The sequence below is a fragment of the Neoarius graeffei genome, chromosome 4 (assembly GCF_027579695.1).
Source record: "Neoarius graeffei isolate fNeoGra1 chromosome 4, fNeoGra1.pri, whole genome shotgun sequence".
Taxonomy (NCBI): Eukaryota; Metazoa; Chordata; class Actinopteri; order Siluriformes; family Ariidae; genus Neoarius; species Neoarius graeffei.
This window is the reverse complement of record NC_083572.1, coordinates 26746310-26773014: the sequence shown is the minus strand read 5'-3', so window position 1 is coordinate 26773014 and position 26705 is coordinate 26746310. Positions and strand designations below refer to the sequence as shown.

At 43.4% G+C, this 26705-nt stretch overlaps 1 protein-coding gene across 4 annotated transcripts in view; it reads left to right on the top strand.

The window, feature by feature from the left end:
* Positions 1–21096, top strand: part of vapb (VAMP (vesicle-associated membrane protein)-associated protein B and C) — a 139709-nt gene extending 118613 nt beyond the window's left edge. For 3 of the 4 annotated variants that reach the window (XM_060919074.1, XM_060919076.1, XM_060919075.1), the window contains 2 exons: positions 18621–18797; positions 18935–21096. In XM_060919074.1, the coding sequence (XP_060775057.1) occupies positions 18621–18797; positions 18935–19096 (339 nt within the window). In that variant the 3' untranslated portion in view covers positions 19097–21096. The remainder of the gene's footprint in view (positions 1–18620; positions 18798–18934) is intronic. The other variant, XM_060919077.1, reaches the window with a different exon arrangement.
* Positions 21097–26705: the final 5609 nt, after the last annotated feature.

Here is a 26705-nt window from a genome sequence, read left to right as displayed (position 1 = left end):
GTTGTCTGGGGGAGTTTTTCCTTGCCACCATCGCACTTGCTCATTAGGAATAGATTAGGGATAAAATTGGCTCATGTCTTGGGTCATTCAGATTCTGTAAAGCTGCTCTCGGACAATGTCTATTGTTAAAAGCGCTGTACAAACAAACTTGACTTGACTTTTATCAGCTCTCTTTCAGTCCATTGTTTAAATCTAGCATCTGCCCTGTTGGGTAGAAAGTCTGAATCATATCCTATCCATCTCATGATTTGATATGGTTCTTTGTCCTGTTTTCCCTAACCACCCTGTGCCAGATCCTAATGGATGTCTTTATCCATGTATTTTCCTCCTTTAGATAATTACTTAACCCACTATCTCCTATAATTGCTTGCAGTGGAATGTTACTAATTATCTGGCATTCTATCTCTTTCCGGTCAATTTAGAGTCACCAGTTAACCTAACCTGCATGTCTTTGGACTGTGGGGGAAACCGGAGCACCCAGAGAAAACCCACGCGGACATGGGGAGAACATGCAAACTCTGCACAGAAAGGCCCTCGCCGGCCACAGGGCTCGAACCCGGACCTTCTTGCTGTGAGGCGACAGCGCTAACCACTACAGCAGTGTTTCTCAAACTTTTTCAGACCAAGGGCCACTTTGTCCCAAAAAAAATTTCAGTGACCGCCTGTCAACACCCCCCCCGCCCCACACAACACACACACACACACACACACACACACAGACCATACAGAGATGTGTACTATTAGGTGTTTTTAATTGAAAAAATTATGGTTAACTAAATACATTAAAGGCCTATCCATTCCATATCCTCCGTGGTTTTTAAAGGCAAAAGTATGGAGGTTTAAAATTCAGCAAACAGTTAATCAGAACATTTCATATCAATTGTTCAAAATTAGGAGGAACATGAATGAACTGAAATGAACAAAACAAATTTTAGATTTAACAGATTACACTTACTTGTCTTCTGCTCAAAACTGACTCTTTTTTCTTAATGGGAGGAGTGGTGCTGATGCATACTAAGCATCAATGATTTAATATCTGGTTCCAAGCTGGACAGCTTTAACCTGAGATTGGGGGCCACATTGACTCGGTTTCGCTTTTTAGTTTTCAACCCAACCAGTGCTGAAAACCCAACCTCGCATCTGTATGTGGATGAAAATGGCAGGAGTGTTTTTAATGCAGACTCAGCAGGTTTGGGGTGTTCTGGCTGCACATGAACCCAGAAATCTGTTAGTGATTTTTCCCTAAATGCCATCTTTAGGGAGCCATCCGCTGCAATGTCCACTAGGCTGTCAACCTCTCTTGCAGATAATGCAGAACTGACACGTTCGATGTGGGTTTTGTCTCCAAATTGATTTCTGATCCACTCCAAGTCCGTGTCTAATTCCGGAAAGTATCGTTCCAATTGCGAGTGAAGGCCACACAGGTGTTCTTTGAAAGCAGTGATTGTGTCTGTGTCCAGGACCTCATCGGCTGTAAGCAAGAAGTCAGCCAAAGTTGGAAAATTGTCGAATTCCAATCGATCCAGGCGTGTGCACCACAACTTGATTTTCGTGCGTGCTGCTTTAAATTTGTCCTGCACAGTAAAGATGGTGACTGTTGTGCCTTGAAGGGCCAAATTCAACGTATTCAGGAAGCTGAAAATATCAGCAAGGTATGCCAACTTTGCCAGCCATTGAAAATCATGCATTTGGTTGTAGAGCTCCTCGTTCTGATGCATGAACAACTTCACTTCGTCGCACAGCTCAAAAAGATGGGTTAAAACTTTGCCACGAGACAGCCAACGCATCTCTGTGTGGAAAAGCAGTTTCGTGTGGTTGTTTCCCATTTCCTCGCACAGAACTTTAAAAATGCATGTGTTCAGTGCCTTGCCCTTAATCCCGTTAATGACTTTAACCGCCTCGTCCAGAACTGTTTTCAGACATTGTGGCATTTTCTTCACTGCCAGCTGCTCCCGGTGAATACAACAGTGTGATGCTGCGGCGAATGGAGCAACTGCGCATACGTGTGCAACCAGGCCTTTGTGTTTTGCGGTCATTGCAGTGGCACCATCAGTGCAAATACCGACACACCTGTTCCAGTCCAGGCCACTCTGACAAATGAAGGCATTCAAACAGTCAAAAATCACCTCTCCTGTGGTGTTCATTTGTAGGGATTCACAAAAAAGAAAGTCATTGTGTACAGCCCCATCATATATATATATATATATATATATATATATATATATATATATATATATATACAGTGGTGCTTGAAAGTTTGTGAACCCTTTAGAATTTTCTATATTTCTGCATAAATATGACCTAAAACATCATCAGATTTTCACACAAGTCCTAAAAGTAGATAAAGAGAACCCAGTTAAACAAATGAGACAAAAATATTATACTTGGTCATTTATTTATTGAAGAAAATGATCCAATATTACATATCTGTAAGTGGCAAAAGTATGTGAACCTTTGCTTTCAGTATCTGGTGTGACCCCCTTGTGCAGCAATAACTGCAACTAAACGTTTGCGGTAACTGTTGATCAGTCCTGCACACCGGCTTGGAGGAATTTTAGCCCATTCGTCCGTACAGAACAGCTTCAACTCTGGGATGTTGGTGGGTTTCCTCACATGAACTGCTCGCTTCAGGTCCTTCCACAACATTTCCATTGGATTAAGGTCAGGACTTTGACTTGGCCATTCCAAAACATTAACTTTATTCTTCTTTAACCATTCTTTGGTAGAACAACTTGCGTGCTTAGGGTCGTTGTCTTGCTGCATGACCTACCTTCTCTTGAGATTCAGTTCATGGACAGATGTCCTGACATTTTCTTTTAGAATTTGCTGGTATAATTCAGAATTCATGGTTCCATCAATGATGGCAAGCTGTCCTGGCCCAGATGCAGCAAAACAGGCCCAAACCATGATACTACCACCACCATGTTTCACAGATGAGATAAGGTTCTTATGCTGGAATGCAGTGTTTTCCTTTCTCCAAATATAATGCTTCTCATTTAAATCAAAAAGTTCTATTTTGGTCTCATCCGTCCACAAAATATTTTTCCGATAGCCTTCTGGCTTTTCCATGTGATCTTTAGCAAACTGCAGACAAACAGCAATGTTCTTTTTGGAGAGCAGTGGATTTCTCCTTGCAACCCTGCCATGTACACCATTGTTGTTCAGTGTTCTCCTGATGGTGGACTCATGAACATTCACATTAGCCAATGTGAGAGAGGCCTTCAGTTGCTTAAAATTTACCCTGGGGTCCTTTGTGACCTCACCGACTATTACACGCCTTGCTCTTGAAGTGATCTTTGTTGGTCGACCACTCCTGGGGAGGGTAACAATGGTCTCGAAGTTCCTCCATTTGTATACAGTCTGCCTGACTGTGGATTGGTGGAGTCCAAACTCTTTAGATATGGTTTTGTAACCTTTTCCAGCCTGATGAGCATCAACAACACTTTTTCTGAGGTCCTCAGAAATCTCCTTTGTTCGTGCCATGATACACTTCCACAAACATGTGCTGTGAAGATCAGACTTTGATAAATCCCTGTTCTTTCAATAAAACAGGGTGCCTACTCACACCTGATTGTCATCCCATTGATTAAAAACACCTAAGTCTAATTTCACCTTCTAATTTTAACTGCTAATCCTAGAGGTTCACATACTTTTGCCACTCACAAATATGTAATATTGGATCATTTTCCTCAATAAATAAATGACCAATTATAATGTTTTTGTCTCATTTGTTTAACTGGGTTCTCTTTATCTACTTTTAGGACTTGTGTGAAAATCTGATGATGTTTTAGGTCATATTTATGCAGAAATATAGAAAATTCTAAAGGGTTCACAAACTTTCAAGCACCACTGTATATATATATATATATATATATATATATATATATCATGTAACATAAAAGGTTTGCCTCATTGCCGATGTCCGTGGACTCGTCTAGTTGGAGAGAAAAAAGTGGACTCTGGCGGACCGGTGAAATCAGCTGATTTTTCACATCTTCGGCCATTACTACTATGCGCCGTTGGACGGTGTCAGTGCAGAGTGGTACTTTTTCAATTTCATTGCTTGCTTTCTCTCCCAGCATTATCTTATTCATTAATTTCGTGGAGGGTTTAATCAAGGTCTGTGCAATAGAATAAGGTTGGCCAGTTTTTGCGATGAGCTCACATACCATAAAAGAGGCTTCTGTGGCCTTGGCATTTTCTCCGGGGGCGAAGTACTGCTTCGTGTCCTTTCGCATATGGCATTTAAGTTCCTCACATTTTCTCTCGAAAAATGCTAACGGTTTGCCAAGGCATTCTTTGTATTTCGTCTCAATGTGGCGCTTGAGTTTTGCTGGCTTCATTGCCTCGTTGGCTAAAATCTCATAGCACAGGACACAGTGGGGATTGGGATCTTCAGAATCCCCAGTCCAGAAAAATCCCAACTTTAGATATTCATTGTGGTATTTTCTTTTCACCTTTGCCGTTGGTTTAGTCTGCCGAGCTTGTTCTTCCTGTGTTGGGGACTCCGTGCTAACTGAATCTTCTTTTCTTTGCATTTTCTCCTTATTGATGCTTGTGTCGGTAGTGTCAGGTTTTTTCCTCTTAACTGAACCTGTCAGCCACTTCTCCATCCTTGTTGTTTCACTTTCAGTAAATTAAAAAAATCGCCACAAACACGAGCTAGTTAGGATATGTTCAGAATTTTCGTTTGCTTGTTTTCAGGTCTGCCTGCCTGTTTGCCTGTGAGGCAGAGATTTGTGAGGTGACTGTTGCCTAGAGACGAGAGGCGGAATAAGAGCACGTGCACACTACAAGTTTTATGTGGTGCAAATTCAGATGCAGAACGCTTTTTAAATAATAATGATGAAATTACAGGCCCATTTGATTGCCGTTAAAAACAAGATTGGATAAATTTAACTTTCTAATAATGTTACAAAGCATACGCTAGCTTATCTTGAAAACGCTGACTACATTTGTAGATTACCTCGTGGACCACTTGAGGTCTCTCGCGGACCACTGGTGGTCCACGGACCACACTTTGCGAAACACTGCACTACACCACCGTGCCACCCTGCCTGATGATAATTTTTGATATTTGGAAGGGAGAGACCTCCTTTATCTTTTACCAGTTGAAGAGTCTTAAAACAAATCCTCGGCCTTCTCCCCTGCCAAATGAATCAAGATATTAATTGATCTAATTCCTGGAATTTTTCCTCTGGGAGGTTTGCTGGGATGTTTTGGAATAGATATAATAATCTGGGTACCATGTTCATTTTTATTGCTTCCACCCTCTGTCCTAGCCCTAAGAAGGGCACTAGATTCTATCTGGTCAGGTCAGACTTAATCTTAGAAATTAAGGGGTCATAATTTATTGATGTAATCAAGTTCGGGTCCTTTGGGATATTCACTACTAAATATTTAATCAACATTTATTCTTTATTCACTTTGAATTCATTTTTAATCGATTGGCTGGGAAAATAATTAAATATCAAAATTTGGGACTTGTGGGTATTTAGGGGGTGGCACGGTGGAGTAGTGGTTAGCACTGTCACCTCACAGCAAGAAGGTGTGAACCCAGTGGCCGGCGAGGGCTTTTCTGTGTGGAGTTTGCATGTTCTCCCTGTGTCTGTGTGGGTTTCCTCTGGGTGCTCCAGTTTCCCCCACAGTCCAAAGACCTGCAGGTTAGACTAATTGGTGGCTCTAAATTGACCATAGGTGTGAGTGTGAATGGTTGTTTGTCTCTGTGTCAGCCCTGCTGGCGACTTGTCCAGGGTGTCCTCTCACCCAGCTGGGATAGGCTCCAGCTTGCCTGTGACCATGTAGAACAGGATAAGCGGCTACAGATAATGGATGGATGGATGGATGGATATTTAGTTTATAGTCTGATAGCAATCTGTATTCCATTAGGGTTGTGAGCAGTTCTGGAAAGGAAGTAGCTGGATGCCCCAAGTATATTAAAATGTCATCTGCAAATAGGGCTATTTTTTGCTCTTCTTGAGATATCAAAATTCCATTTATCCTCTCATTTTGTCTTATCCACTGACTCAGGGGCTCTATGAAAATCGCAAATAAGAGTGGGGATATAGGGCAGCCCTGTCAACATCCCCTTTCTAGTTCGAAATTATTTGATAGTCCACCATTAATCCGTATTTTAACTGTCGCTTTGCAATAAAATGCTTGTATCGTCCTAACAAAATTTGTGTGAAACTGGAATCTGTACAGTACCTTGTATCAGAAAGGCCAATCAACCGAATCAAATGCCTTCTTTGCATCTAACCCCAGCAAGACTGCTTCTAAATTGTTTTTGTTTAAATGGTTAATAACATGTAGTGTTTGCCTAACATTGTCCGGTGTTTGCCTCTGTCTAATAAAATCTGTCTGGCCCAGCTGAATAATATCTGGAAGTATTGCTTCTAATCGTCCTGCAAGAATTGATGTGAAGAGTTTATAATCCTTATTCAACACACTGACTAGGCGATAATTAGAGCAATCCGTCTTATCCTTCCCTTCTTCTTCCCTTCAGCTATGATCGCTTCCCTACAAGATTGGGGGATCTCCCCTTTCTGAAGGACCCGGTTAAACATTCTCAATAACAATGATGATAGTGAGTCACTAAAGGTCTTGTACCATTTGGCTGTGAATTGTCAGGTACGCAAGGGAGGCGGATGTATGTGCAGAAGTAATCAGTTTAATAACAAAGTGCAGTGTGTAATATATATATATATATATATATATATATATATATATATATATATATATATATATATATATACATATATATATACACACACACACACACATATACAGTGAAACAATATACACACAGGCAAACAATCCAAAACAGCAGGCTAAATTAAAAACATAATAACAGGCAAAAAGGTCAGGTGAGGCACAAACAGGATATCAGAGGTAAAGCAAGAACAGGAATGAGAAACAACCACAGGAATCAAGAAACCAGGAAATCAAGAACATGGGTAAAAATGCATACTGACATAGCATAATACTTCACAAAGATTGTGCTTCAGCATGGTTCTTAAATAGGTGCACACATAGCTCCTTAATTGAGTTCAGGTGCACGTCATTAACAGTGCGCGCCCTGGAGTCCGCTTGGCGTGCGCACAGACCAAAGCACATCTTCAGTTGCACGCACCACAGCGCACAGGACTGACAGAACCCCCTCCCAAAGAGCTCCCTCCGGGACTGAAAACCCATCATTCTTGGCTCTGTTGGGGGTTCGGGCTCAGGACAAGACTTGGACTCCTGACTAGGAGTGGGCTCAGGACTTGGTCTCTGGGCCAGAATCATGCTCAGACTCTGGACTTGACTTGGGTCTTGGACTTGGCTCAGATCCAGGACTGGCGCTGGTTCTGGCACTGGAACAGATGCTGACACTGGCTCTGGCACTGGAACAGATGCTGGTGCTGGTACTGGCACCAGCTCTGACACTGGAGTGACGGCCTCCTCTGCTGCGTCAGCCCCTGGAGGGAACTCTGGAGCGACGGCCTCCTCCGCTGCGTTGGCCATCGGAATGATTGCCCCTCCCCAAAAATTTTCATGGGATTCCTCCTTTTCCAAAGATTCAAAAATGAACTTGAGCATGGCAAAGAAAGTCTATGAACTCCAGAGGCAGGGTGCTCGACTCGGATCAAGTAATCCACCCATTGGCTTGCTCATCCAGAAACAAACGTTAGGATGATGCTTACCCAGATGGGTTCGGGTGTCTTGGGTTCTTGGAGGTCCTCATAGAAGACGCCACACTGGATGCTGAATCCACACGGGTGATACTCGCCATCGTAGGGTGTAGGAGTGTAAGCACCGGTACGCTGGCGGAAAAATAAGGATAGAGGCAGAGATGGGGAAACCCGGAAGTGGCGTGGAATTGCGTACTGAAAAATGGCTGCTACATCCATAGTAAGGTGAAGTATTCTGTCAGGTATGCGAGGGAGGCGGATGTATGTGCAGAAATGATCAGTTTAATAACAAAGTGCAGTATATATATATACAGTGAAACAATATACGCACAGGCAAACAATCCAAAATGGCAGGCTAGGTAAAAAATGTAATAACAGGCAAAAGGATCGGGTGAGGCGCAAACAGGATATCAGAGGTAAAGCGAGAACGGGAATGAGAAACAGGCACAGGACTCAAGAAACCAGGAAATCAAGAACATTGGTAGAAAGGCTTGGTAATGTGTACTGACATAGCATAATACTTCGCAAAGATTGTGCTTCAGCACAGTCCTTAAATAGGTGAACACATAGCTCCTTAATTGAGTTCAGGTGCGTGTTGTTAACGGTGCGCACGCTGGAGCCTGCTCGGGGCGCACGCAGCCCAAAGTGCACCTTCAGGTGCACCTTCGTGCCACAGCACACAGGACTGACATGAATTCATCTGACCCTGGAGACTTATTAAGTTTGAGTCTTGATATTGCCTTTTGCAATTCACCTATCTTCACATTGGCCATCAAGATTTTATTCTGGTCATCTGAAATTGTTGGGAGATTGAGTGATGCAAGTAGAGACTCTGGCATTTTTTCCCCTTTATGGACCATCCAAGTATATAGGTTTTTAAACTATTTTTCAAAACAGCTATGGATGTCCTGGATTTCATGCCTTATTTGTTTCATTATTGGATCTTTAATCATATGTATTACTCTCTTTGCTTGTTGCCTTCTTAATTTGTATGCCAGAATTTTAGCTGACTTATTACCTATTTCATAATACCTCTGTTTCAAAAAGGTTAATTTTTTTCTGGATATCTGCTTCGTATATTTAATTTATCTGGTTTTTAGTTTCCCTAATCTTTTTAGTAATATCCAATTGAGTACACTTTTTGTATTTTCTTTCCAAACTTTCCAGCTCTTTTTCTAATTTATCTAATTTTTCCCATCTAAGCTTCCTTTGTAGTGCCAATTTTGCTATGATTCTCTCTCTTAAAACAGCCTTATCGGTATCCCACACCATAATCAGGGACACTTCCCTATTATCACACTCTGACAGGTATGTCTGAATTGATTTCTGCAGTTCTTCTTTCATTTTCCCCCTAAATACATTTGAGTTCAGTCTCCATGAGAAAGTATTTTTCTTGTTTTTTTTATATTTAAGTCTAGATAAATAGGACTGTGGTCCGACAAGTCCATTATTCCAATTTTACATGACTTTACAAAGCCGATATTATACATAAAAAAAAAAATCAATCCTTGAATAGGACCTGTGCAGTGATGAGTAAAAGGTATAACCTCTAACTTTAGGATTGAGTTCTCTCCATACATGACAAACGCCCATCTCTCTTAACATCCTTCTCACTTTCTTGCCTGCTGCGTTATATTGAGTCCGAGTTAATCCTGAGACATCCCACTTTGGATTCAGTCTCAAATTAAAGTCACCCTCACAAATCACCATTCCTTGTGCTTTTAGTAATCATTAGATTGAAAATCTGTCTGTAGAATCCCCACGTTGCACCTGGAGGTGCGTATACATTTATAAGAGTAATTTCTGTTCCTTCTAATCTTCCTACCACCATATTGTATCTTCCTTCCTTATCTCTAATTTCCAAAATCTTTTCAAAAGTTATCCTTGCCTATCAGTGTTGCCACTCCCCTTCTGCGTACTGATTTATAGGATGCTGAATACACCTGGCCAAAACCCTGTCTTTTAAGTTTGGCATGTTCTGATTCAATTAAATGAGTCTCCTGAAGAAATATTACATCTACCCTGTCTTTTCTCATTTTGCCCAGTATTTTACTTCTTTTTACCTGGTTGAGTACACCCTTCACATTGTAAGAAGCCAACCTAAGTGGAATGTTTTGGCTTTCCATATTGTGTCAAGCGTCACCTTTGACCCCAATACCTCCCTCCACTCAAACTTCTAAAGAACCTGAACACATAAAATAACATAAATAGAACAAAGTTGAACTTTTGAGGTCTTTTTTGTGACCCTGAAAGAGCCAAGATCTTCTGCCGGCTCAGAGGGAAAGCCTCCATACATCCCTGGTTGTGGAGGGCTGTCCTTTAATGATTCAAAGTGCTCCATGCTTTTAGTTTGGTCAGTCCTTCCCCGATCAGGTACTCCATACTGTTAATGTCTTTATCCTAGCCCAAACACACCCTGTACCAAATATTTATTACTTGTTTGTCTCACATTCACTGCTAAACATCCCACTTCTCTCTCCAAATGTATCTCACCAATTGAAGGAGTTTTACCTCATCATGAAAACCCTACGCTGAAACAAAATTAAGTCCACTGTTCACTCCCGCCTGAAAACGTCCAGTCTCTTTTTATAATCGTCCCGCTGAGCTTTGCCCTGTTACATGTCTCCTCTTGGGGTTCGGGTCTTGTGTCACATCAAGTTTTTAATTCTATCAGCTCAGCTTGCTGGTGGTTTGTATATCGTAATGGGGAGACCTCTCCTCACTATGTCTTTGGTGGCCTCCTCTGCCGAGTTGTACAGGCATGTCTGTCCCTTGTAGAACACTCATTTTGGCTGGGAAAGGAGTTTGAAACCAAATTTTATTCTCCTTCAGCACTTTCTTCACCTCCGTGTATTCCCGACGCTTCCTGAGGATTTCCAGTGCATAGTCATGGTCCACAAAAATTATTTTCTCTCGATACATAAATCCTTTTTTTGCCATGTCAACTTGAAGATTTCTTCTTTCGTCTTACTGCTTGAAAACCTGACTATGGATCTTGGGGGAAATTCGGTTGGTGGTTTCGTGCCCAAGGCGTGGTGTGCACGCTCAATCTTGAGGTCGTCAGTATGAGGCAACTTCAGTTTGTCTTTAAGCAGATTTTCCACAAATACCATCATCGATGAGGAATTGTCCTCTAACCCTTCCTCTGTGCCATAAATTCTTATGTTCTCCCTCCTTTCTCTTCCCTCCTGATACGTTAGCCTAGCTTCCAGCCTGGCCTGTAGCTTTAGCAGTTCCTTCGTGGCCTCTTCCAACCCTTGCACTCTTTCCTCTGTCTGTAAGATTTGTGTTTCAGTTTCGTCCACTCTGCTGTTGGTTGCCTTAATGTCCTCTCATATTTCTCGGAGAGTATTTTCACTCCAAAACTCTCTCAATTCCTATAGTACCACTTGCAAGCTAGCCATGTCTGTAGCCACCTGTAACTCCCCCATGTCAGAATGGCTATCTGTGTCGTCTTTGACCGGCTCTTCTTCAGCCAAATTAGTCTGCTCTTTTGCCTGTGAAACATTCTTTTGTTTCACTTTGGTCATATTAATAACACCTGTTTAATATCAAGTTCTAATAACTACTAATCATTCAACAAAATACGGCATTATCTTTAATGATCAGGGAGCCCTGGTGTTATGCTGCTTTCCTCATGGCGCCTCACCTGGAAGTCGAATAGACTTAATTTTATGAGTTTATTTTTACCCCTATTCTTTAAATTCGTTTCTTAAGACAAGGATTTTTTAAGATGTTACCTTGACAGTTTCGGCGATAAACTTCCGCCTTCTTCAAAACAGTCACCAGATGTCGAGTGGTGACGTGCCTTATCAGCTGATGTTACTCTAAGGAAGTTTATCACTGAAACTGTCAAGGTAATATCTTAAAAAATCCTTGTCTTAAGAAACGAATTTAAAGAATAGTTTCAATAGGTAGACATAATGAACTTTCACTACATATTTATTTTTACCCCAATCCCTGTTAGGGTTTTGCTGGGATTCAAACCCAGATCGCTGGTGTGATAATCCAGCAAACCCCCACTAGGCCACCACAGGGATGACTCAAGTGCAGAGGCGTGAGGCGTAGGTAGAGTATCAAAAAACAGTTTATTTACAATATATACAATCCGATGGAAAAAACAAAAAGAAAATCCAAAAGCTCAGAAGATGACCAAAAATAAAAATATCCAAAGGTTCAAAGTCCCAAAAAACAAAAGGAAAGGCAAAAATGCAGAACGCTCAGAAGATCAAAAATACAAAGTCCAACGAAAGCAAAAACATCAAAAAAACAAGGGCACAGGCAAGATACGTGGGACAGAGGAAACTAGCACAAGACAACATAGCATAAAGACTCCGTAACTAGGGGAAAAAACAGAGGGGTATTTATACACAAACTCATTAAGGAACAGGGCGGGGCAGGAAACAGGCAATCAAGACAAACACAAAACACAGTGGCGGCCTCTAGAGGCCAAAACAATCATGACAAGATAAACATAACAGCGGCCTCTAGAGGCCAAAACAGTCCCAGTCCTAACAGGACCCCCCCCCAGGAGCGTCTCCTGACGTTCCCAGGGCGATCCAGATGGGCCGAATGGAAGTCCCGGCACAGTCCTTTATCTAAAATGTCCTGGGCGGGGACCCAACAGCGTTCCTCAGGGCCATAGCCCTCCCAATCTACCAGGTATTGAAGCCCGCCGCAGACCCGGCGGGAGTCAAGCAGGCGATGCACGGTGAACACAGTCTGACCCTGGAAGATGCGGGGGGGTGGGGGATTCCTAGGGGCAGGGGCATACGTGGACGTCAGTACGGGCTGCAACAGGGAAACATGGAATGTGGGGTTGATCTTCAGAGTCTGGGGCAACTGGAGCCGGTAGGCAACAGGGTTCACCCTGTGCACCACCTTGAAGGGGCCAATGTAGCGAGGAGCAAGCTTGCGGTTCTCCACCCACAGCGGAAGGTCCTTGGTGGACAGCCAAACCTGCTGCCCAGGGCGGAAAGCGTGGGCAGGTCTTCTGTGGTGGTTGGCCTGAGTCTGGTTGGTTCTGGAGGTCTGGATGAGGGTCTTTCTGACCTTGCTCCAGGTCTTGCGACACCGTCTCACATATTGGTTGACCGAGGGCACCCCTGCGTCCTCCTCCTGGTCCGGGAACAGAGGTGGCTGGAACCCAAATTGGCACTGGAATGGCAACAGCTTGGTGGCCGATGACTGCAGGGTGTTGTGGGCGTACTCTGCCCATGGCAGCCAGGTGCTCCACGATGTCGGGTTATCCATAGCCAGGCCTTGCAGGGTGGTTTCCAGGTCCTGGTTGAGCCTCTCCGTCTGGCCATTGGACTGTGGGTGGAACCCAGAGGAGAGGCTGGCAGCGGCTCCGATGACCTTGCAAAACCCGTGCCACACTCAGGAGGAGAACTGGGGCCCCCGGTCAGAAACGATGTCCTGTGGGAGACCAAAAACTCGGAAGACATGAGTGAACATGAGTTTGGCAGTTTCCAGGGCAGAAGGGAGCTTGCACAGTGGTATGAAGTGGCAGGCCTTAGAGAATCTGTCTACTATGACCAAAATGACAGTATTACCTTGTGACTCAGGGAGACCCATGATGAAGTCGACTGCCACGTGGGACCAGGGATGCCGGGGAATGGTCAGAGGATGCAGGAGACCCTGGGGATGCTGTTGTGGGTTCTTGCTTCTGGTGCACACTTCACAGGAAAGGACGAATGACCTCACTTCCTTCTCCATGCTAGGCCACCAGAAGCGTCTTCTCAAAAAGTCCAGGGTCCTTCGAGCTCCCGGGTGGGCAGTGAGAGGGGACGAGTGACCCCACTGGAGAACCTTGGCCCGGGCTTGATGTGGGACGTACAAGAGGCCCGGTGGCCCCGTCCCAGGACCGGGGTCCTGGCGTTGGGCTCGTTGGACGGCCTCCTCAATACCCCAGCGGACAGGGGCCACAATCCGGGACACAGGGATAATAGGACCAACTTCACTCTCCCTGTTGGTGGGAGCGAACAGCCTGGAAAGCACGTCAGGTTTGGTATTTTTGGAGCCGGGGCGGTATGATAGGGTAAAGTCGAACTGACTGAAAAATAAGGCCCACCTAGCCTGTCGTGGATTGAGTCTCTTTGCTTGCTGGAGGTACTCCAGGTTCTTGTGGTCCGTCCAGACCAAAAATGGGTGTTGCGCTCCCTCCAGCCAGTGCCTCCACTCCTCAAGGGCCAGTTTAACAGCTAGCAGTTCTCGATCCCCCACGTCATACCGGGACTCCGCAGAACTCAGGTGGTGGGAGAAGTATGCGCAGGGGTGCAACCTTCCTTCCGAGCATTGAGAAAGGACCGCGCCGCCGCCGCTGTCCGAGGCGTTCACCTCGACGATGAAGGGTTGTGAAGGGTCCGGGAGGACCAGAATGGGTGCCGTGCAGAAGCGGTGCTTGAGGTCTTTGAATGCCTTTTCCGCCTGAGGAGACCAGACATATGATCCACCTGTCCCTTTGGTGAGGTCCGATATGGGCGCTGCTACAGAACTAAAGTTCCTGATGAACTTGCAGTAGAAGTTAGCAAATCCTAAGAACCACTGAACCTCTTTGACGGACTTGGGGGTGGGCCAGTCCCGGACGGCCAGGGTCTTGGCTGGATCCATCTGGAGTTGGCCTGTCCGTACAATAAAACCGAGAAAGGAGACCTCGGGAACATGAAATTCGCATTTCTGGGCCTTAGCGAACAGATTGTTCTGTAGCAGCCTCTGGAGAACCTGGCGGACATGGTGGCAGTGCTCCTGCACGATCTTGGAAAAGATTAGGATGTCGTCAAGGTAGACAAAAACATACAGGTTAATCATGTCCCTCAAGACGTCGTTGATTAGGGCCTGAAAAACAGCTGGTGCGTTGGTGAGTCCGAAGGGCATCACCTGGTACTCGTAGTGCCCTGATGGGGTGTTAAAGGCGGTCTTCCACTCGTCTCCTTGTCAGATACGGACAAGGTGGTATGCTTTCCGTAAGTCCAACTTGGTGAAGACGGTGGTGCCTTGGAGCAGGTCAAATGCTGTGGACATCAGCGGAAGGGGATATCGGTTGCGCACGGTGATCTTGTTCAGGCCCCTATAGTCAATACACAGTCGGAGCCCCCCATCCTTCTTGCCGACAAAGAAGAAGCCAGCACCAGCAGGTGAAGTGGAGGGTCGAATGAACCCAGAGACCAGGGCTTCCTTGATGTATTCCTCCATGGCCTTGCGTTCTGGCTGAGAGAGGGAGAACAGTCGGCCCCGAGGAAGAGTAGTCCCAGGGAGCAAGTCGATGGCACAGTCGATGGCACAGCGCGGTGTGGAGGAAGAACGGCGGCCCTGCTCTTGCTAAAAACCCCTTTCAGATCCCAGTACTCTGTGGGAACTTGAGATAACTCAGTGAGATCAGGAGGCTCGGCAGGAGACACAGGAGAGCTAAAGAGCAGACAAGAGGCATGGCATGCAGGACCCCATTCCACAACCTGGCTTGTTACCCAGTCTATGCGAGGGTTGTAGCGAGTAAGCCAAGGAAGGCCTAGAATAACTGGGAACTCAGGTGAATGAATAAGGTGCAGGGATATTTCTTCTTTGTGACCTTGAGACTGGAGAAGTAACTTGGGTGACTCTTCCATCACCTAAAGCTTGGCCATCCAGGGCAGACACAGACAGTGGGACTTCAAGAGGCGCAGTCGGGACATTGATACTTGGGCGAAGTGGATATCCATAAAGTTTTCAGCTGCCCCTGAGTCTAACAAGGCCTGGCAAGAGTGGATGGACTCACCCCAGGAGATGGAAACCAGGATGTAGATTCCTTGGCCAGGAAGTCCGGGAGAGAGGGTAGGCCCCGTCACAACCCTCCCTCGGCTGGACGGGGCGGTCCTTTTCCCGAGAGCTCGGGACATGATGCTCGGAAGTGACCAGGCTTGCCACAGTAGATGCAGCACTTGTCCCTCCTTCTGCGCTCCCTCTCAGATGCGGAGAGGCGAGTACGGCCCACTTGCATGGGTTCTGGACAGTCACTGGAGGAGGTAGACGGGCACCATGTTGAGGCAGTGAGGCCGGGGAGACTCAGGACTTGGCGGCGTTCTCTAATCCTGTTGTCCAGATGAATGGCATGAGAAATCAGTGTTTCGAGGTCACTTGGGCATCTGATAGAGGCCAGACCATCTTTGATGAGGTCAGACAGACCATGGTGAAAGGCTGAAACCAGGGCAGTCTCGTTCCATCCACTTACTGCTGCGAGCATCCGGAACAAGATGGCGTAGTCTGTGACACTTCCTCCTTGCCAGATGGACATGAGCTTTCTGGCTGCATCTTTGCTGATGTCTGCTTGATCGAAGACGCAAAGCATCTCCTCCGTAAACAGCTGGAAATCAGAGCACTCGGGTCCCTGTCTCTGCCAGATGGCTGTTGCCCAAGCTCGTGCCTTACCAGCTAACAAGGTTATCACAAAGGCAATCTTGCGGCGATCCGTAGTGTAGGTGGTAGGCTGGAGCTCAAAGGTGAGTTGGCACTGGGTAAGGAACTCCTGACACTCACTGTGCTTGCCATCATACCTCTGTGGTGCAGGAAGGCTGGGTTCGCGAGGTGAAGGAGGAGGCAGCATGGCAGGAGTGGATGGTGGAGCAGGAGCAGAATCAGGCACAGGAGATGGGGCAGAGAAGTCAGCTGTTTTCCCAGTTTGCTGGGGCAGTACCTCGTGGCGAGCAAGGGTCTCACGTTGGCTTGCAAGAGTCCGTCCATGAGTGTCCATGGTGGATCCATCATTCCCTGAAGGTTAGCCGGGTAGACAGTTGAAGAAGCCTCTGCTGAGTCGGTCATGACAGAGTCTTTCTGTTAGGGTTTTGCTGGGATTCGAACCCAGGTCACTGGTGTGATAATCCAGCAAACCCCCACTAGGCCACCATGACTCAAGTGCAGAGGCATGAGGCATAGGTAGAATATCAAAAAACAGTTTATTTACAATATATACAATCCGATGGAAAAAACAAAAAGAAAATCCAAAAGCTCAGAAGATGACCAAAAATAAAAATATCCAAAGGTTCAAAGTCCCAAAAAACAAAAGGAAAGGCAAAAATGCAGAATGCTCAGAAGATCAAAAATACAAAGTCCAACGAAAGCAAAAACATAAGGGCACAGGCAAGATACGTGGGACAGAGGAAACTAGCACAAGACAACATAGCATAAAGACTCCATGACTAGGGGAACAAACAGAGGGGTATTTATACACAAACTCATTAAGGAACAGGGCGGGGCAGGAAACAGGCAATCAAGACAAACACAAAACACAGTGGTGGCCTCTAGAGGCCAAAACAACCATGACAAGATAAACATAACAGCGGCCTCTAGAGGCCAAAACAGTCCCAGTCCTAACAATCCCATTCAGTGAAGACTGTAAATTTTCCGTTATTATGCAGTAAGGGTGTCCTGCAGGAATGGGAACAAATTGGCAAATCCGAAACATTACTCTTCCCCCTGTCGACCTAGTAACATAGATGACACTTTTTTGGTACAGCTCCAGTGGGAATTGGGACCATCAGATTCATGTGTTGTGACATTTGTGTCGTTGCTGGCGGTGACATAAATGATGTAGTGATATTGAGATGGCACTACTCATATTGCCTCAATGTAAAACAACCTGCAGCATACACAAAACAGTCAAGTGTTGGTAGATATAGTGGAACCGCCATATCTGTGGGGGATACATTCCTAGATCTAAAGCGGATAGCCAAAACCATGGATAGTCAAGTTTATTTGTATAGTCGCAAAGCAGCTTTACAGAAAATTAAAGACTTTAAAAATATAAGCTAATTTTATCCCTAATAAATCTATTTATCCCTGATGAGCAAGCCTATGGCGACGGTGGCAAGGAAAACCTCCCTCAGACTGCCAGGAAGAAACCTTGAGAGGAACCAGACTCAAAAGGGAACCCATCCTCATTTGGGTGATAACAGATAGCATGATTACAAATAACTTGCTATTATAACTGTGTACAATCACAAAGTACAACTGTGTAACCAGGAAATTCATTATGGTTTTAGCATGAAGTCTATTTTGTTGAAGTTATCAACTGTTCATTGATGGAAAATTGAATGCAAAATTGTTCATGACAACTGCACTGCTAAAATTAACATGTCGGTTGTAGTCCTCAGCCATCGTAACAAACTGTAAGTGTCCAGAGTCATCTTCCAAGTGCGACTTTCAACTGTCAATATGGGGCCATCCTTCACAGGAGCAATGTGATGAGACTCCAGCCAGATGCAAGGCATCACTATGCCTATGAGTTAGGAGCAAACCTTGTTTAAAGCTTGATTTCCATGTATATGCATACCTACGATAAAGTTCTATTTATAAACTACATACAATATTACAAACAGTCACTAATAATAAAATGTATTTTAATAAGTTTGTGAATGTGGTCTCTCTCGGGATTCTGATATTTCCACTTAATATTTTTATTATGGTCGAGGCATGGAGATGGATGCAATTGTGGAAACCTTGTATTTACACAGGATAGTCAAAGCAACTAAAAACACCAGGCATGAAAATAGAAGTCAGTAGAAGTGAGGAACACAATGCGCATCGGCATGGAAAATAAAAACAAACACAAGACAAACAACCCTCTCAACAGAGACGTGATGGAGTTCAACTTGTGCCATGTTGCTAACTACCTAATGTCTCAGCTACTGGCTTGAGCTTTTCACAACAATAGACTTGCCACCTCATGAATTATGTCATATCTGGTGTCATATGGTTGGTGTGTTACCGCATTCTGTTAAATACAGTCAGGTGGGAATACATAATATCTGTAACTTTTTACATTATGGAAGATTGAGTGGGAATGAAAATGCATCTTTTCCATGTTGCTTTTACCTCCTACATTAACAGATTTCATATGTGAAAGGTGTGTGTGTGTGTGTGTGTGTGTGTGTGTGTGTGTGTGTGTGTGTGTGTGTGTGTGCAAACTGTTAATAGCATGACACGGACACCAGTAAGATGATTTCCTCTAGTTCTTTTAAATCTGATTCGTCCACGTTGTCCATGAAGTTGGGGTCCAGTTTGGATGATGGAGAGGTGAAGAGGATTATGGAAGAGTGCAGAAGACTTCAGGTGGAGGTGCAACGACTAAGAGAAGAAAACAAACAGATTAAGGTAATGTTTCACAGACTAACTAGTAGATAGTTTGAAATATTTAGAAAAATTGAAACATGACAAGATGAAGGATCATGTATTAAATACTACAGAACACTGTATAATTGTGCCTATATCTTATACTTCCTCCCTAACAGGAAGATGATTGCCTGCGACTGAGGAAGAACACCGCCACGGCAGCTCAGCATTCTATACCTTCATCTGTCAAGGTGAAGGAAGAGGGCTTGAGCATCAGGATCATCGCTGTAGTTGTGTTGTTCTTTGTCATTGGTGTCACTGTAGGGAAGTTGTTCATGTAAAAATAAGGAAGAAATTAGTGACTGCATGCATTGTGAATAAACTTAACAAAATGTATTGGATGCTGAATATCCAGTTGCAATGCCATAGCATTTTGTTAGTGCTTGATCATGAGTTATGTAAAACTAAAAGGAATAATATTCCACCTTGTGTGCAAAGAAACAATTGGGGGAATATATTAACCAAGCAGTGTCCCTGTAGTAACAAAATGACATCATTCAGGTCATTCACAGAACTATTTTAGAAACAGTAGTGCTAAAATAATAATAACTAATAATAATAATAATGATTTGATACCAAGCTGTTATCTGATATACTGTCATCTGAACTACAGAGTTAAACTGAGATCAGTTAAAGGTTATGCTTGTTTAGTTGAGACAGTGCAGGAACTGCAAGCTTATTACATTTACTTACATTTACACTAAAAGTGTTGCATATGTATCTGTCACACTGATCATAACAAATGGTCATATATATGATCCATGATCTGTCCATTCGAATCTTGTATATGAAGTCCTTCATTTATGTCAGAAAGGGGAAGGAAAAACAGGGTTGATGTCAGAAAAATGCTTCCAGTGTTGATATTTAGCTTTGGGCAAATCCTCTTCCCTGTAGTATTTTTTTTAGTATTTCTTGACCTTTTTTTTTTTCGACAGTTTATAGTCTCTAATAGTTGATGTTTCCAACTGCTTTTTTGCTACAGCTCAGCACCATAAATTGAATATTTGTTTATCATCTATAATGGAGATATTCATCAGAAATAAACTTGTCCTTCCAATAGTATGTGCAATAGTTACCGTAGCAACCTGAAAAAACCCACAGGTTAATGCTATAGCTTTAACAACCACTACCCTACCCAGTGGCCTCTCCTGTGTCCAGTACTGCTCATGTGCAGTCTCTCAATATTTAGACAGTGAGAGTTCTATTTTAGCTATATACCACAGGATATTGGAGATTAAATTAATTAACATGAGCTCAAAATGCGGGCTTTAAGGGTATTTACAGTACAAGGAAATGGGTGAAAGGATCCCATAGCCATTACCAGATGCTGGGTTTCTTTCCTGATGATGCTTTGCCAGGCCTTTGCTGAAGCTGTTTTAAGTTCCTACTACTTCTTGGGGCATTTTTTTTCTTAAGTTTTGTCTTTAACAAAATTGGATTTAATTGGATTCAGGTCAGGTGATCAACTTGGCCATTGCAGACCATCCCAAGTCTTTGCCTTACAAAAGTCTTGGGTTGCTTTTGTAAGGGTTATCTGCAGTTGAAAGCACTGCCCAATGAGCTTTGAACCATTCGGCTAAATCTAAGCAAATATTATAGCCCTACGCTTCAGAATTCATCCTGCAGCAGTTACATCAAAAAATAAAATACAAGGGAACCAGTTCTGTTGTCAGCTATATATGCCCACACCATAAGATGAGGTGGTATTCTTTGGATTATGACCAGTTACTTCCCTTCTCCATACACTTCTCTTCCCATCATTCTGGTACAAACTGATCTTTGTCTCATCTGTCCATAGGATGTTGTTCCAGAACTATACAGGCATTTTTAGATGTGCTTTTTGGCAAACTATTTATGGTCTTCCTTTTTTTGAGGTTTACCAGTGGTTTTACATCTTGTGGTAAATCCTCTATATACATCTACACTGTGGCCAAAAGTTTGTGGACATAACCATAACACTTGTGCATTTTGAACATCTCTTGAGCTCTAGTTCCCCCTTTGCTGTTATAATAACCATCACTCTTCTAGGAATTCTTTCCACTAGCATGGCTGTGCAGATTTGTCCTTTCTCCCACAAAAGCATGAGTGAGAGCAGGCCCAATCGACACATCAACTTGTGCATCATTAGTGTAGTAGATCAGTTTTTATACAAAACAGCCACAACACCTACAGCATGAGACTGTTACGGCTCGTGACGCGGCAGCTATGTAACCTTTTTTATTTGTAATGCGACTGAATAAACATTTTGACTATGACTCAATAAAATAACCACATAGCTGAATGTTTTTGAGTATTTTTTTGGTTTAATAATTGGGCCAAAAAGAGGAGTGCCAGTTTACCTTTATGAGAATGTGCTCTTGTAGTTGCTGGCTTGTGAATTAGCAGCTCTTCCACATAGCCACTAAAAAAAAATTGTTCACGAGCTATTGTGACTTAAACTCTTTCATAATGTATGCACTCTATAATCTATAATTATGGAGTGCATAGTGTATGCACTCCATAATCTTGTTTGTGCATACACAAACTCTTGTTTGTGTATGCACAAACAAGATTATTCATTTATTTAATTGTAACCCTGATATGCTGTGGTAGACTGCTAAAATAACAATTTTGTCAACATCCAAGTAGTTATGGCCTGACTTTTGTTTTTTAAGCCACAGGGTTTTCAGACAATTGCATGGTTCACAATTAATCTTATTGTGTGTTTCTGTTGTACATTGTTTATTATTCCTAGGTGCTAAAAAAGGCAACTGGACTTGCTTGAAATTCTTGAAGATGTTTCACCTCTCATCCAAAAGGCTTCTTCAGTTCTGTCTGACTAGTGGTTAGTTCCAGGTATTTATCATCTAGTGGATCAAAAGCAACCCTAAGGAGAGTTGGTGAGGTCACCTGGGTCGTTGAGTCATCCTGTAGGTGTAGGTCACTGGAGGCCGGGTGTGAACAGTGTTAGCAGCCTAGAGAGTCGTTAGGATGATCTGTAGGTCATTGGCTCTCTCTGCCATCATGTGAGTCATTGAAGTCAGCTGAGTTTTGGTGTGGATGTGTATTCAGTTTTCTGGGAAGTGTGCCAAGTACTGCATTGTAGGTGCCTGATAAGTGGTGTCTCAGGCCAAGTTTACATTAGACCGTATCTGTCTCGTTTTCTTCGCGGATGCACTGTCCGTTTACATTAAAACGCCTGGAAACGCCGGGAAACGGGAATCCATCAGGGTCCACGTATTCAATCCAGATCGTGTCTGGTCCGGTGCTGTGTAAACATTGAGAATACGCGGATACGCTGTGCTGAGCTCTAGCTGGCGTTGTCATTGGACAACGTCACTGTGACATCCACCTTCCTGATTCGCTGGCGTTGGTCATGTGACGTGACTGCTGAAAAACGGTGCGGACTTCCGCCTTGTATCACCTTTCATTAACGAGTATAAAAGTATGAAAATACTGCAAATACTGATGCAAATATTGCCCATTGTGTAGTTATGATTGTCTTTAGGCTTGCCATCCTTCCACTTGCAAGTGGTAAGTGATGCGCATGCCCGACATGCACTGAGATCACACACACAGCGGCTCAGTCCCAAATCACTGTTTGTGCGCTCCACTCATGCGCTCTGTGAGCTGCACAGGGCCGGAGTGCGCACCCTCCAGAGGGCACTCGCTGTTCAGGGCAGAGTGATTTGGAGTGCAGGATGCCTGCAGAGCCGAGCGTATCCGTGTATTGGCGTTGCTGTGTGCAGGCGAATCGTGTATTGGCATTGCTGTGTGCACACTAATCGTTTTAAAAACATTAATCTGATGATCCGCTGATACGGTCTAAAGTAAACCCCACCTCAAACTACCTCCTCTGTTCAGTGATGGTCGTTCCAGGTTGATAAAATGGTTTCTTTTACTCCTCTTTCAAACCACTGGTCTTCTCCTGCTAAAATGTGTACATTGCAGTCCTGAAACGAGTGTCCTTTGTTATTGAGATGAAGATAGACTGCAGAGTCCTGGCCTGAGGAACTGGCTGTCTTGTGTTGAGCCATGCACCTGTGAAGCGGTTGTTTCATTTCCCCAATATGCAGGTCCATGCATTCCTCACTGCATTGGAGTGCATACACTATGTTGTCCTGTTTGTGTCTGGGTATTCTGTCCTTAGGGTGGACCAATTTCTGCCTCAGAATGTTACTGGGTCTGAAATGTACAGGAATGTTGTGTTTGTAGAAGATCCTCCTGAGTTTCTCAGATAGTCCAGAAATGTATAGGGAATGACAATGTTCTTGCATTTTTTGCTGTTTTCTTCCCTGTTCATTATGTTTCTTTTTCTGATCTTGACAAAAGCCCAGTTGGGATACCCGTACTTCTGAAGTGCTTCCTCGTTGTGTTTTTGCTCCTTCTCTTTTCCCTCTACAGTTGTAGGAATGTTCTGAGCCCTCTGATGACCCCCGACTTGTGTTCCAGTGGGTGGTGAGGGTCAAACAGTAGGTACTGGTCTGTGTGTGTGTGTGTGGGGGGGGGGGGGGGGGGGGGGTCCGGTAGACCTCGATGCTAAGGCTTCTGTCTTGTTTGATGTGCACGCCGCAGTCCAAAAAGACTAGGTTGTTTCCACTAACATCCTCCCAAGTGAACTTGATGTTGATAACTGCATTGATGTGCTCTGTCAGACACAAACAGGACAACATAGTGTATGCAATTCAATGCAGTGAGGAATGCACAGACCTGTATATTGGAGAAATTAAACAACCGCTTCACAGAAGCCATTTTCATCAACCTGGAACAACCATCACTGAACAGAGGAGGTGGTTTAAGACACCACTTAGGCCCTGTCCACACGGCAACGGATTCAGGTGAATCCGATACAATTGTTTATCGTTTCGGCCTGGCGTCCACACGGCACCGGCGTTTTGGGTGCCCCAAAACACAATCTTTTGAGAACAGGTTCCAGAGTGGAAAGATCTGGCAACGTTGCCGTTGCGAAGTCATCTGGATGAGTAGAACGGATTTGTTTACGATGACGTCACAACCACATGACTGTCAGTGCTTCACGCCGGGTAGAAGTGTAACGAACTCGATGCGAGTTGTCAACAAATCCTATAACTTGGTTCATGAAACATGCTTACAAAATATTTTCACTGTGAATATTTATTGTGTAATGGTGCAAAGTGAGAGAGAGAGAGAGAGAGAGAGAGAGAGAGAGAGAATAGCCCTTAGGGCAGAGTCAATCCCGCCAGCAAAAATAGGGAGAAAAAGGAGCGATCTCACTTCTTCAGATGTTGGTTTAAGTCCTACAATACATTCCTCAAAAAGGGCGTAGAAGAACAAATTAATCCATCAACGTGTAGCATTCAATTTATTCCGGACCATTAAAGACGCTGCCTTCCGCATAGAATCATACGTCATCCTCACCGCCATATTGGATGGGTCAAAGCGGAGAATAAAGATGCCTCATTCATGTACTGCGTTTAACTGTACCAACAGGTTTACCATCCAAACGAGATCACATGGGATTACCTTTCACAGGTGAGACTGGAAAAATACTTTTCATTGTAGTTGGTCATTATAATGTAATTTTACAAACAGATTTTTCTGACTTTGTGGCTAATATGAAGTCTCGCGCATAATAGTTTATGCGCATGCATCCTTACTTCTTCTATTGTTCTGGTGTCTCCGAAGGGACCGTCTTACAGCGCCCCTAGAGGTGTGGCATGTGTATTGCATCGTTTTCAGCAAGCGTTGCGTTGCTGTATGGACCTGATATTTTACTGATCGTTGCCCATGTGGACGCGATATTTTTTTAAATAACATCTCGTTGCCGTTGTCGTGTGGATGTAGCCTTAGTCACTGACAATGCAGTCCTTGGCACACTTCCCAGAAAACTGAATACACATACACACAACTCAGCTGACTTCAGTGATTCACATGATGGTAGAGAGAGCCAACAACCCACAGATCACCCTAATGACACTCTAGGCTGCTAACACCGTTCCCACCCGGCCCCCAGTAACCTACACCTACAGGATGACTCAACAACCCAGGTGACCTCACCGACTCTCCTTAGGGTTGCTTTTGATCCACTAGATGATAAATACCTGGAGCTCCCCACTAGTCAGACAGAACTGAAGAAGCCTTTCGAATGAGAGGTGAAACGTCGTCAAGAATTTCAAGCAAGTCCAGTTGCCTTTTTTAGCACCTATGGTTTATTATGATCTGGATGACTGAGAACCTTCAGACATATTGTTTATTATTCTGCATTAGACTTGAAAGTTGCTGTACCTCTGATTTTACTATTTGAATTGTACCATTGAAGGACCTCTGATTTTGCCTTTTTTTTTGAGTGATCCTTTCAATTAAGCTATGAATAAGGCCTTTTATTGCACAGTACTGTTTCTGTAAAAGAAGTGTACTATATAAAATAATATTTTCTCAACATCTGTCCATGAAAGTTTTTCCCATTTATTCAGTGTCTGAAACATGTCATATGAGGAGTTCATTGTTCAACCTCTTAAGACAATTTATCTGCCGTGTTTTCATTGAACAGCTTTTTGAATGTATGTGGGGCCAAATCTTTCAGTGCTTTATCTCATTTATTTGTACTATCTGAAAACTTTTATAAAGTAGGTTCCTATTTTGAGAGGTGTACTAGCAGCATCAATTGTAATAGTATATCTGCATTTTATTCTAAGGGCTTTGCGGGCTGATTTAGCCACTCATCTGGCTAATAAATTCTTTGTGTTCTAGTGCCACACACCTTTTCCATCAGGAGATAGGTTAACTGTTTTCTATGAATATATAAGATTACCTATTTATTTATAATGTGAAAATAAATGTTAATATTCCTTATCAAGCAGTATATTATGGTGCAAAAACACTTCTGAATTTGTTGGGCTATGTGGCTCAAATAAATTAAAGTCCCAGATATACTTGTATACAGATATATGTGTTACCTTCTTCCACCTTACAAGAATATATACACAACCCCAATTTCAAAAAAGAGGGAACACTGTAAAACAGAATGTGATTTTGCAAATCCCTTTCAATTGATATTCAACTGAATCCAATACAAAGACAAGATATTTAATATTCAAACTGAAACTTTATTGTTTTTTGTAAATATACACTCATTCTGAAATTGATGCCTGCAACACATTCCAAAAAATTTGGGACAGGGACAACAAAAGACTGGGAAAGTTGTGAAATGCCAAAAAAAAAAAAAAACACCTGTTTAAAACATTCTACAAGTAAACCATTTAATTGGTAAAAGCTGCTAGTATCAAGAGTGGGTATGAAAGGGGCATCATCAAAAGCCTCAATTCACAAGCAAGGAAGGGGTGAGATTCACCATTTTAAGAGCAACATATCTTAATGTACAACTGCAAAGAATTTAGGGATTTCACCATCTACAATCCAGAATATCATCAAATGATTCAGAGAATCTGGAAACATCTCTGCATGTAAGGGGCAAGGCCCAAAACCAACATTGAACACCCATGAACTTTGATTTCTTTGGTAGCACTGCATTAAAAACAGACATGATTTTATAAGGACATTACTACAAGGCTGTGATGACCTGGCGACTTGTCCAGGGTGTACCCCGCCTTTCGCCCGTAGTCAGCTGGGATAGGCTCCAGCTTGCCTGCGACCCTGTAGAAGGAAAAAGCGGCTAGAGATAATGAGATGAGATTAGACATTACTACAAGGGCTTGGGAACACTTTGGAAAACCGTTGTCGGTAAACGCAATCCATCACCACCTTTATAAACCCCATTTCCAGAAAAGTTGGCCTATTTTCCAAAGTGCAATAAAAACAAAAATCTGTGATTTTTTTAATTCACATGAACCTTTATTTAACTGATAAAATTACAAATAAAGATTTTCAATAGTTTTACTGACTAACCTAATTGTATTTTGTAAATATAAAAGA